The 13,012-nt window shown below is 49.5% G+C and overlaps 1 protein-coding gene across 4 annotated transcripts in view; it reads left to right on the plus strand.

The window, feature by feature from the left end:
* Positions 1 to 13,012, plus strand: part of Ppp1r16b (protein phosphatase 1 regulatory subunit 16B) — a 98,799-nt gene that overhangs the window by 74,875 nt on the left and 10,912 nt on the right. For all 4 annotated transcript variants that reach the window (XM_052184163.1, XM_052184165.1, XM_052184162.1 and 1 more), the window contains exons 4-7: positions 4,531 to 4,676; positions 6,952 to 7,055; positions 8,856 to 8,980; positions 12,858 to 12,983. In XM_052184163.1, the coding sequence (XP_052040123.1) occupies positions 4,531 to 4,676; positions 6,952 to 7,055; positions 8,856 to 8,980; positions 12,858 to 12,983 (501 nt within the window). The remainder of the gene's footprint in view (positions 1 to 4,530; positions 4,677 to 6,951; positions 7,056 to 8,855; positions 8,981 to 12,857; positions 12,984 to 13,012) is intronic.

A 13,012-nucleotide genomic window follows, 5' to 3' on the forward strand; every position in this document is an offset into this window, starting at 1 on the left:
AAACCCTCCCACCACCCAAAAAAATTCTAACTTCAGAGGATGCTCCAGAGCAAAGATCTTCAGTCTACCCTGGATTTGAGACCTAAAAGACAACCACTGAGGCTGGGTAGTATTCACTAGCCAGAGGCCTAGTGATAGAATAGCCGTAAGGGTAGAATTAGATCTGAGGCCTGGAACTGTCATGCACTTGGACAAATTCCTTGGACAAGTTCTTTAAGCTCTCTGTGCCTCAGTTTCCTCTCCTGTGAAAGAGAAATAGTCTCTAGCTCCTTCGGTTGCAGAGAGGATTGAGTGAGCAGCTGTAAAACCTTAAGCAACACTCACCAGAAGCTATGCCATAATCAGGCTGGAGAGAAGGCTTTGCAGCTAACAGCACGTACTGCTCTGGCAGAGGACCAGAGTTTAGTTCCTAGCTCCTGTGTTAGGCTCACAACAACCTGTAATGCCAGCGCCAGGGGCTCTGGCGCCCTCTGCTGGCCTCCATGAGCACCTGCACACATACATGTATATGCCTACTTACACACAAACAAACATACACGCATAATTAAAGGTTTTTTAATAATCTTCTTTGAAAAGACTTGAATTATGAGGCTGGAGATACGGCTCAGAGGTTAAGAGCACTGGCTGCTCTTCCAGAGGTTGAGTTCAATTCCCAGCAACCACATGGTGGTTCATACTATCAGTAATGAGATCTGGTGCCCTCTTCTGGTTGCAGGCATACATCTAGATAGAACAGTATATACATAGTAAATCCATAAATCTTTAAAAAAATATTTAAGTTATGATTGCAGTTTATCATATATACATAGTAAATACATAAATCTTTTTAAAAAACATTTGTGATTGCAGTTTATCATGTGCCTGCTTCACAAAGCACTTCAGTGGTATATCTCATTTTGATCTTCATAGCCGCCCTCAGAAACACTGTTATTCTGTCTTACGTCTCAAGAAACTGAGGCTGGGGGCAACTGTATTCTGTAGACCTTTTCACAGAGATGGGAAGAAGTGTTCCGTGTGTCTGTATGAACCAGCACAGTAGCCACAGAGTTCTGTGGTTAATGTCACAAGAACTGGATTCTAACTCTTATTTAATTTTAGTGAATTTAAAGGCAGATGGGCCATTTTGGATGTGAAATCTCTGGGTTCTAGGTCAAACCGTGAATCATGGCAGAGTCAGGGCTCAGAGCCGTAGCCTTGACTGTCTGGAAGCATGGTTAGAAGAGTCTCAGGGCTCTCTCTAGGTGCTGTCTTTGCCTTCCTGAACTTTTGGGGGCCCTCTCTTGAGTTTGGGGTTCCTTCCATTCCTCACGACCCTACCTCCTTGCTTTTCACAGATGGCTTCCACAGGCCCGGCTTTTCTTGGGGGGTGGGAGCACTGAGCCTCTGGGAACACACAAGGAGAGGGAACTGCCCAGAGTCTGAGCTTAGCTATGTAGAATTCTCCCCTAATGCCACCCCCGCCACACTTACCTTGGGCTCCACTTTGGTCCTTAGGTGGCATCTGCCCACGATGGCCGACCGGCTCTCAGTCTCAGTCATTCAACAGTCCCTTTCGCTCACCCGCTCTTGTGTCAGGTTAGAGATGGGGAGTTAGGAAGCGGCCCTGCTTACAGACTGTATGGTGTGATGAGACCAGAGGCCTAGAAATATCAGCTGGGGTGACGCCGTGTGCTCAGTCAGCATTTACACGGTGGAAGCAGGGGTCTCTGCGCAGCTTGAAGCTCGAAGCTGGTGGCTTGCCTCAAAGGAGAGGTGACACAAGCTTCCAAGAGGAAGGACGCCTGAGCTGGGACTTGAAGTAAGAGCTTACGAGGAGTCTGAGCATTGTATGCATGTGAGTAAGAGTGTGTCAGGAAGAAAAGGAACAGCATTTAGAGCAGAGAGAACACCCACAGAGGCTTGAGAAGGCTGCTCAGCCTTGCAAGTTTGAGTGTAAGGCAGTAATTAGAGGCGTAGAGGAAGCGGGACTGGCCAGGTTGGGAATGGGACCTTCGGAGTCAGGCTGTTTGGACTTTATAGATTAATTCTGTTATTGTGCAGTACCCTGTGTGTGTGTGTGTGTGTGTGTGTGTCTGTCTGTCTGTCTGTCTTTCTCCCTCCCTTCCTCCCTCCCCCTCTCTCTCCCTCCCTTCCCTTTCTTTCTTTCTTTCTTTCTTTCTTTCTTTCTTTCTTTCTTTCTTTCTTTCTTTCTTTCTTTCTTTCTCTCTCTCTCTTTCCTTCCTTCCTTCCTTCCTTCCTTCCTTCCTTCCTTCCTTCCTTCTTCTTTCTTTCTTTCTTTCTTTCTTTCTTTCTTTCTTTCTTTCTTTCTTTCTTTCTTTCTTTCTTTCTTTCTTTCTTTCTTTCTTTCTTTCTTTCTTTCTTTCTTTCTTTCTTTCTTTCTTTCTTATTTGATTAACTTTTGTATGATCTTGCTAGCCCTGTAGGCTAGCCTTGAACTATGATCCTACCCCCTTACCTCCCTAGTACTGAGATGTCGATGATGTAATTTTGAATGAATCTATTTCTCACTATGTGAGTGACTTTGTGCTTCTTTGGGCCAGTGGGGGGGGAGAGCCCCCCCACCCCCGCTTGTTTTGAGGCTTAAATGCAGCAGTGGATGGCCAGAACACTGCCTAGCGCCTGGCTCTGTAGGTCTTCCAAAAGCATCAGCCTTTACTGTTGATAACGAAGACTTCCCAGCTGTGTGTATGCTACATACAACAGGAACGGCAGGGATATACCTGCAGAGCCTCCGAAGGCTAGCCAGGCAGCTCAGGACTGCTTCTCTTGGACAAGGGGAACCGTCTGAGATGTGCAGAGGTCACGCTGCAAGAGTAGATACAGTAAAGCAGAGGGCATCTGGAGGTACAGTAAAGCAGAGGGCATCTGGAGGTACAGGTGATGCAGCGCTGAGCAGCAGCAGGGAGACAGACACCTCGGAGCAAACACTCCGCTGGCTCTCTATTGGCTGTGGGAAGTGGAGAGGCAGGAGAAATCAGCCAACTGCAGGTGCCATTTCTCACCGCGGTTCCATGGTGACTACAGGGCCTGCTCTCCCTTCCCCCACACACATACCACTTGTCCTTATAGACACCCCTGCACCAGTCCTGGGATCACTCCCATAAGCCTCCAGGGCTCTGGGTATGCAGTCCCCTGGTCCTGTCTCCTTACTACCAGGGACTACTTACTTCCTTTCTACCGATGCCTGACTCCAGTGCCTGTGTCTCCCTCTACTGGTTATATTGTGCTACTACGTAGTTCTCCTGCCCCAGGAGGCAATAAAAACCCTAATGGGATGATCTTTCCCTGTCTGTCTAGAAAAGCACAAAGCACCTTCAGACCTAGCCATGCTAGACCAGCTGGTAGAAAGAACTGGCTCTGTGGCACCGTCTGTGCACGTGGCTGCTCCTTTCCTGCGTTTTCTTCTGGTACAGAGTTCTGGCTGGCTGGGGAAATACTTGGGGCTGTGGTAGTGTCCCCCACCCATACCTACCTGGGGTCAATGGGAACAGGAGCCCCTGATCTTTCTGTTGGCATCCTACTCTTATATATATATATATATAAGAGTATATATATATATATATATATATATATATATATATATATATATGTTGGCCAGGCCAACACTATCCCTTAACTAGATGACTTCAACATAGCCTCTCTCTGTCCCTCTCAATGTGGGTATGTACCGTTGCACAACCATGTGTACTTGGATGCACATCACACACACACACACACACACTCCTTCATGTTACCCTGAAAACCAAACCTATCTTATCTGGACAGCAGGGGTGAGCTCACATCCCTTGATATACCTGCAGAGCGGCCACTGACCCCGAGGGGGGGCCCCCTCCCCCCTCCCCACCTCTGTTGTCCCTGGATGAGGCTGTGTCCCGTGGTGAACCTTTCACTCCCTGTCCCTGGAACCGCTGTTCCCTTGGGGGAGCTGCAGGACTGGACACTCCCACCTAACTGGGGCTCATCCACTTATGCCCACAGCTCCATCCAGGTCCTAGAACAAACAAGCTATCTCTGTGAAGTGTCTTGCCAGAGCCCCCAGAACCCACTGGGAGGAATCTCAATCACTTGGGGACTTCTGTGAGATTTGCATTCCCAGATCTCAAACAGGGATGCAGGGCCATACCTTGGAGACTGCCACCCCAAAGGAGGATGTGGGCAGAGACCCCAAACACACCTGAGCAATCCTGCTTGAACTAAAGGATGAGTTAAGAGTCCCCTTAAGATGTCGCCTAGAGAAAGCTGTCTGGGGTTTTAAAAGCTCATTCAAATTGTATACAGCCCCGATAACACTCATAAAAAACACTTTATAGCTGACTGGGTCATTTGCTGAGGCTATTTTTGTCTTTCTCATTATTAACTTCTCTAAGCGGTAAAGTACCTTGCTCAAAGTTCTGGGCAGAACTTACAATGGGGAAGCAGTACAGCTGGGTTCAAACTCTCATGCTCTGCTGTCTTGTGGGGAGTGTGTGAGATACGTCCCGCCAGGGCATGGCCGCGCCTGACCTCGCTCTGTCTCCATGTCCCTCCCAGTGCTGCATTGACAACTTTGAAGAGATTGTCAAGCTGCTGCTCTCCCACGGTGCAAACGTGAACGCCAAGGACAAGGAGCTGTGGACGCCCTTGCACGCTGCGGCCACCTGCGGGCACATCAACCTGGTGAAGATCCTCGTGCAGTAGTACGTGCCCGCCCCTCCTGTGGCATTTCCATGCGCATTAGTCCTTCTCCTTGCCCTCCTTCCCAATCTTCCAACCTCCCTCCATTTCCTCCCTGACCCTCACTTTCTTGGCTCTATCTTCCTCCCTCAAACTCCCCTTCTCTATCTCTGTGTCTTTACTGCTTTCTCTCTCTCTCTCTCCATCACTCCCGACCGCTCAAACTTTTCTACGCTCTTTCTTTTACAACTTTTACTCTTCTTTGTGGTTTTTGTGCTGCAGTGCCAATGGCGTACGCGTTACACTTCTGGCCATTTTCAGGGGTTGCAGCCCATGCTGTCCCCTTGTTGAAAAATGTCACCACCATCCATCTCTGAAACTCACTTCGCCTTGCACAGCCCACAACTATTGACCAGGATGACTCCTCCCACCGCTGTCTTTGCCCACCCTGCCCTCACCCCCAGACTACTATTCTCCCCCTCCCCCCTCTGTACCAGCAGCTCATTTAAGTGCAATCAATGCTTATCTTTTCATGAATGGATTATCGCACTTAGCACAATGTCCTCAAGGTTCATCCATGCTGCAGAGGGCTCAGAGACAGACTGTGTATCCATTGGTCCATCAATGGACGCTGGTTTATCCATTGGTCCATGGATGGACGCTGGCTGCTGTGAGCCTTTGGCTGTGGTGCACAGTGGTGCTGTGGATAAGACTCTGCTTCCCACTCCTTTGGAAATACACCCAGATGTGGGGTTGCTGGGCTCTGTGATAACTATTTTTAAAATTTTAAAGGGATTTTTCTATTATCTTCCTAGTTACCCATTTTATATCCTGAGGTCCTGTGCCAGGCACTGGGCATGAGGGCTAGGAAGGCGGGGGCCAGTGGCTGGGGTCCTAGAGACTGACAGCATCTAAGTTCTGGGATGAGGGATGGAGAGCAGGTGACCATCGAACAGGTCTTGGCAGAGCATCAGAGACCCATCAGCTGCCTCCGGGGAGGTCCCTGAGGTCAGGGGAAATGACAGCTCTATATACTTTCCTGCTGGTCTGTATTGGAACCACCTGAGGCACAAGTGTAAAATACACATTTCCAGCCTCCTGAGTTTTTTCAGGGTGGTAGAGAAAATCCATGGAGCTGCATATTGTGTTCATGGCTATCCAGGATTTCTGCCCTAGAGAGCCCTACAGCCATACCTGGGTACCACTCATCTCCGTTGCTCGGATAAATACTCTGGCAGAACATAACTTAGGGGAGAACGGATCTATGCAGTGGCCTCCAGGTTACAGTCCCTCCTTGAGGGAAATCAAGGCAGGAACTCAAAGCAGCTAGTCAGAATGCTCAAGGGCAGAGAGAAGGGACTGCACAGGTTGCTTAGCACTCTTAGAGTTCGAACCCAGGCCAGCACTCTGAGTTGGCATTCTCTACACAGGCCAGGGCCCAAAACCCAGGGTGGAAGCTGCTCACTTTGGGGCTGAGTCTTCCAATGTCAATTAAAGCAATTGAGGCAGTCCCTCATAGACATGCCCACGGGCCAACCTGATCTAGACCCCGCTTCATTGAGACTCTGTCCAGGTGGTTTCTAGGTTATATCCGATTACCCATCACAGGCACCATTGGTCTGAAGGGGGCAGTTCTTCCAGGGTCCCCTGGGCTTTGCTCTGCCCATGTCTTGGTCAGCTCTTTGGGTAAAGGGATTCAAAGAGGAGGTTATATGCATACTGGCAAAGGTTGGCATAGAACATGGAATAGCACACGACACAGAACATAGGGCATGTCTGACCCATGAGAGACCTGGGTTTGCATCTTGACCCTATCATATTCAAGCTGTGTGGCCTGAGACACATGACTGAGCCTTTCTGAGTCACTACTCCTCTTGAATGAGGTGAACCACACAGTAGCCCCCTCCCCACCAGGGAGACTCCTTACAACAGTGTGTGCAAGGGACTTACAGCGAGCCTGGTTTGAAGAGGTAGTGGGTGAGAGTCCTGTTCCTGTTTATATAATTTCAATTATTGTTATGAAAGAGGGCTTTGCCATCTGTCTGGAAGTACCTTTCTGCTGATGGGGCTCATCTGAGACCTTGGTGCTTTCCTGCTGCGACCCTGGGATTCGGAAACACTGCCTTCCCGGGATATGTGATGGGAAGGGAAGGGCATCACTTAGTGGGGGTACGCCCTGGTGGGTCATGGCTGCCGGGGAGTGTAGTGGGGCTGTGAATGAGAAGCCAGATGATGACGGGAGCAGCCAGCCCAGCCCAGACACCCCTCCTTAGCTCTCACTCCACCCTTTCTCTGCAGTGGGGCTGACTTGCTTGCTGTCAACTCTGATGGAAACATGCCATATGACCTCTGCGAGGATGAGCCCACCCTGGATGTCATCGAGACCTGCATGGCGTACCAAGGCAAGGGGAGCAGTATGTTATGCCATGGGCACAGTGAGGTCCTGCTGTGAGCATGGCTCCAATGGATGGGAACAGCACACTAGCTGGCTCGGTACCTGCCAGCCTCGTGCCCAGCTCCCAATAACTGGGACAGGTCCTTGTTATTATTGTCATTTGTATGGTTAAAGACAGGGACATGAGAGGGCCTTGGAGCACACGCCGTGCGGAGGGAGATATTGTTCTCCCTATCACCCACACACGCGGGCGGCCTCAGCTGGCCTCCTCTCCTGTTTGTCAGCTGTGACAATCAATTCAGTCAACACTCACCATAAAGACGTGTCCCCATTTGGGAACATGGGGAGAAGTCAAGAACATTTGGGGGTGCTACTCAGTGCCAGGCGCCCAGCTGGCTGCCAGGGGCCCAGATAAACAAGATGTGGGCTGTTCTTGGCTCTTAGTGAGCTCTAGAGGGAAGTGCATGTAACAGTGATACCTGCCAGGCCCAGCTCCCTGCGTGCATGCGTGCATGCCTGCAAAGTGCCCTCTTGTGCAAAAGGTCTTAAATCCAGACCTGTAGGTGTGGCCTGAGGTCCTGCCTGGTCCTCTTGCCGCCGCCGTTCTCTTCAGATCTCTGTGGTCACTAACCACTTGGCTCCCTTACTCCCTGGCACCTGCATTTCCCCTATTAATTTCCTGTAGAAAGTTTTAAAATAACTTTCGTGGTGAAACTGCGGATTCCACAACGAAGTTATAAAGCCATTGGAATCTAACAGAAGTTGACCGGGTCATCTTTCAACAGAGCTACCAAAATATTTTAAAATGTGCTTACATGGAAGCCATTGATTCTTTCAAGGGTTTCATGATGTGGTAAGAACTTACCCTGAGTTTCTCCTGGCCATAGGCTCATGGGTGCTGCTACTTGTTCTGATGGTAGGAAATACTAACTTATGTAAAGGTTAGTCGAAATAGGCATGTAACTTTTTTTAATCCCTTCAAAGTTACAGATTGTCCCAAATTCTACCCAAGGGAACTTGGCCCCGAGGCTTACTTTTGTTGTTGTTGTTTTTAATGGGCCATTGTGTTCTCTCCTTAAGGCAATAGCCACCAGTAACAGGCACACTCTTGTTAGCCAGAGATTTGGGCTATAACAGGTCTCCCTGGGGCCGGAATGTCTCATGCCTCTAATTCTAGCATGTAGGAGGCAGAGGCAATTGTCCTGAGAGTGCGGCCAGCCTGGGCTACAAAGTGAGATCCTGTCTCAGAAAACAAAAAGCAAAAGTCTTCCTGGGTCCTTCAAGCTCTTCTCCAAGTTTCTATTTGAAATTAGTATCTTCACTGATTTAGTCATTCTTATAAAAAAAAAAAGAATACATTGTCTATTATGTATGGTGCTGAAAACACAGTGTGTTTATGACAGAAAGGAAAGCAAAAGACCCTTGACAAAAAGGTTGGCCAGTGGGCACCTCCTGGGGAGGTGACACAGGTCAGCTCCGAAAGAATGAGGCAGAGCAGCAGTTGGGGCAACTGGAGGCGAGCGGGCAGGTGCTCCAACTTAGCAGGTACAACACCAGGCATAAAGTGAGTGACGGTGGTAAGAGACCTACTAGGTGCCAGGAAGGACTGGGCCTTGACTGTGAGTTAACCCACAGTGTTTGTGTTCAACAGACCTGGGGACAAAGATCTTGGGCATAGTTGTGCACTGCGGTGACTGGCCGACTGGGGGGGGGGGGAAGCAGGAGCTGTGCCCTCCCTGTGCGCCCCTTCCTCCCTGCCTGGGACCCAGATGCGACACTGTTAAGTAAACCTCTCACCTCCATGCAGGCATCACGCAGGAGAAGATCAACGAGATGCGAGCAGCCCCTGAGCAGAAGATGATTTCAGACATCCACTGCATGATAGCAGCGGGCCAGGATCTCGACTGGATAGATGGCCAGGGAGCCACACTGGTGAGGGGACGGGCTAAGCAGGGTGGGTTCAGTACCAGAACCAAGAGCTTCTGGGGCTGAATTGTGTCTGCCTCCTGGTAAGGTGAACCTTACACTTGAGGCCTCAGGCCTGCTCCAGGCCCCCTGCTGCCCCTGGAATGTAGAAGATTAAGGCTCGGGGTCCAGCCGGTCTCACCTGGGGCAGGGCATCAGGAGCTCTGTGGCTTGGCTCTGACCTCCACCTGCATTGTCTTCATGGCAATGCCTACCCTCTCCTCAAGGACTGCCGTTTGCCTACTTACAGACACGGCCTTATTTTGTATCATGCCTCCTGTACCCCCTAAAACCACGACCCTTCTCATTCACCGTTCACTGAGGTCACTGTAACAGATTCTACCTATCACTCCATCACTCCATCCATCCATCCATCCATCCCTTCATCTATGTGTCTGCCCATTTATCCATCCATCAGTCAGTCTTTCCAGTCACCACATATTAGAAGAACCTCCTCTGTGCCACAGACTTTACTAATCCTTGTAGAGATACATGGACAGAGCTTCCCCCCTCTTCCCTCCTCCCTCCCTCCCTCCCTCCCTCCCTCCCTCCCTCCCTCCCTCCTTCCCTCCTTCCCTCCCTCCCTCCATCTCTTTCTCTGTCTCTCTCTCTCTCTCTCTCTGTCTCTGTCTCTGTTTCTCTCTCTCTCTCTCTCTCTCTCTCTCTCTCTCTCTCTCTCTCTCTCTCTCTCTCTCTCAGAGCCAGCTAGTTAGCCCCACCGATCCTTATAAACCAGCTCTTACTGTCAGCAGCTTGAGAGGATCTTGTCCTTGTCCTCAGGCCCTCAACAGTGAAAGCTCAGTACTGGGGAGGGTCTGCTCTGCTGTCTCTAAGCGGGAAACTGAAACAGGGCTATGGAGACCCACCCCCACTTCAATGTCTGGTCACTGTCCTAGGCTTAGGCAGGTCACGGGCATCTGGGAGCCCAGGGGTTCTAGTTCAGTAGATAGGGCTCGGCACTAATAGGCTGATCTCCCTGCACCTAGAGCTGACTTGGAGCCTCAGGTTTGTTGATGGGCTTCCTTCACTTACCCCTGAGCTCTAACCCCTGCTTCCTGTCCACTACTGTTAGAAAAGTCTCAGCTCAGATCTCCTGCTGAGCTCAGGGCTGAAGAATGGGGTCAGATAGTGATAGTAAATGCTTTCGACTTCACAATGACCCCAGTCACTGACCCAAGCATGTGCTAAATCTTTCTAGTAAACTGGAGTGTAAAAGTATCTTTTATTCGCTTGAAGGAATTGTTGTCTCCAACCAAGGCTTACTGCCCCTGTCTGCTCACCTAGGCGTTCCTGGAAACTTCTAGCCTCTGTACAATCCTATCTAGGCCTAGAATGTTTTCAGCCTCTGAGACTTGCTGCTGAGTAAGCGCACCCCTTCCTTGTTGATACTGGACTCTGGCTGGCTGGTTCAACTCCGCTGTTCTACCTCAAGCTCCTCTCCAAGCTGACTGATTCAATCTGGCTTCTCTCTCAGCCTCTGACTTTTTGCTCTGCTTGGTCTCAAACCAACTCTGGCACTCTGTTCTAATTTCTGTCTCCTTCTCTGCCTTGTTCTGTCCTCACCTGTATCTGGCTCATTCTCTGTCTGCACACTGTCTCTGTTCAACCATCCTCCCTGCATCGCTCTCCTAAGTGGCCTCTCCTTCCTCTGTCTGTTCTTGTGAGAGTTGGGCCTATTCTATTCTGTCAGATCTTTCTCTGATTCGTCCCTTTGTCTGCCACTCAATCAGGCATCACCTTTCAAACATGAGTGCTTATTTCTACAAATATACTTTGCCTTCATTGTTTGGGATTAATGTACTAAGGGCTGAGCCGTGCCACAACTCAAAACAGGTTTTTGCAGAAAATAACATAATCTCAGGGCTCACAGTGTGATCAAATATCCTGCGACACTGGAAGTAATAGTGTCTTCCTCACGGGATAGCTGGGAGGACTGGATGACATTCAGCAAGTGTTGAGCATGATCTGAAGACAGTATATACAGATAACAATTTCCTTCCTATCTCTATCTCTGTCTCTGTTTCTGTATCTCTTCATGTACATTAGACAAATGCTGTACTTCTGAAGTATATCCTCAGCCCTTATTTATTCATTTTTGAGATAGGGTCTTAATATACAGCCCAATCTGACATTGAGCCCATGATTCTTTTGCCTCTGCCTTCGACGTGATGGGACTCCAGACAAGTGCCACCCTGCTGCCTCCAGCAACCCTCCTCCTCATTAGCAATATCCCTAGATGGATCATACTTTTTGTTTCCTGGCTAAGTACCTGCTATAGTCCCGTGCTCTGAGGTATCTGGCTGGCCAGCAGATTCTAGTCTCCACAACTGGCAAGCATCAGGCATATAAATTAGACATCATACCATAGATTTATTCTGAAAATTAAAAAAAAAGGAAAGCCTGCCCTCATGAGGACCTCAGAACAACATCTCCATGGAGGAAACACGTGACCATCAGGGCCACATCCTAACCTGAGCTCTGACTTAGGTTTCCCAGTGACTTCCATCACAGACCCTCCAAACCCTTCCCATCCTCTGGATCGTTCCCAGTCTTCCGCTGGCCTCTCTAGACTGTCCCTTCTGTTCCCCTCTGTGGCTGAACAGTGGTTTCTCTTTCGTCCCACCTCCTTCTCCCTCCTACCCTCATTCTCAGGACATACCCTGCTTCTATGCTCACCACCACCATGCAGTGCTAAGCACTTTCCGTTCTGAGGGATTGAACAATTGGAACAACTGAGGTCTTCTGGGGGCAGCCATGACAGGCAGCCTTGAATGGTGCCAAATAGCAGAGTTAAGGCCTCAGCCTCAGAGGTGGCTCATGCCTGTAATCCCAGTACTTGTACAAGCTTAGGTGGGAGAACTGGTGCAAGATGAGACAATGTTGGACTACAGAATAAGACCTTTTCTCATTAACTGAATGAATGACTGACTGAATGAATGAATGAATGAATGAACTAGCTGGAACCTCAGCATAGGCAGTGTGAATCTTATCAATTATCTGTTGCTGCATGACGATCAGCCCTACAGGGTAGATTCTTTATAGTAAACATGTAGCAGCAAATTTTTAAGTCTGCTCTAAGCTCCCGGCAGGTGCATGCACAGCTCTACAGAGGTCCAAGAACTCTGGATTCACAAATGAAAGACATGCACTCTCAACCTTTATATCTGATATGTCTTAACTAGCTCAATGCCTGGACACTTCCAGACCTCCCCACGGCTAGCACACACTCCCCTCTGTTACTCCTGAGGCAACACTTTTTAAATTTATATTTTATCTTTGCTGCCCTGTTTCCTTCTGGGCAGCCCCACCCCACCCCCCATAGGGCTGCTTTCCCTTTGCACCTACATTTCGGCCATTTCACCCTCTTTCTCCTTTACTGCACGGTCCATCCTAGGCCCCTCTCATGGCCGACTCCCTTCTCCCTCTCCTGTGTTTCTTGCCCAGGAATCCTAAAAGTCCTGCCTCTGTCCCCTGCCCAGCCATTGGCTGCTGGCTCTTTATTGACCAGTCAAAAAACTTTGTAACATCCTCGTGGTTAGAAGTGAGTCACTCAATCCGATATACATTCAAAGGCAGAGCAACCACATCCCATGTGTAAAAGAAAGATATGTCAAAGAATAAGTAGGTACATTTTCAAATGACCATTTTGGACCCCTGAGCCCTGTTCTTCAGGGCTAGGTGGAGAGCCTGTCTCTCTTCACCCTCTACTTCTTTACTTCACTTATAGCAATCCCCTGCAACCTTCCTGGCTGGTGTTGCTACCTAGTTTTGTCCCATTCTTTGGTCTCAAGGATGCTATGGAGCCAGCCATCTTAGGAATTCCGACTTCTTTCCTCTCTTCCAGCTACACATAGCTGGAGCCAATGGATACCTGCGGGCAGCCGAGCTCCTCCTGGACCACGGAGTGCGTGTGGATGTGAAGGACTGGGATGGCTGGGAGCCTCTGCATGCAGCAGCCTTCTGGGGACAGGTACTTCCCACCCTCTGTAGAGTAGCCAG

Source organism: Apodemus sylvaticus, chromosome 5 (genome assembly GCF_947179515.1).
Source record: "Apodemus sylvaticus chromosome 5, mApoSyl1.1, whole genome shotgun sequence".
Taxonomy (NCBI): domain Eukaryota; kingdom Metazoa; phylum Chordata; class Mammalia; order Rodentia; family Muridae; genus Apodemus; species Apodemus sylvaticus.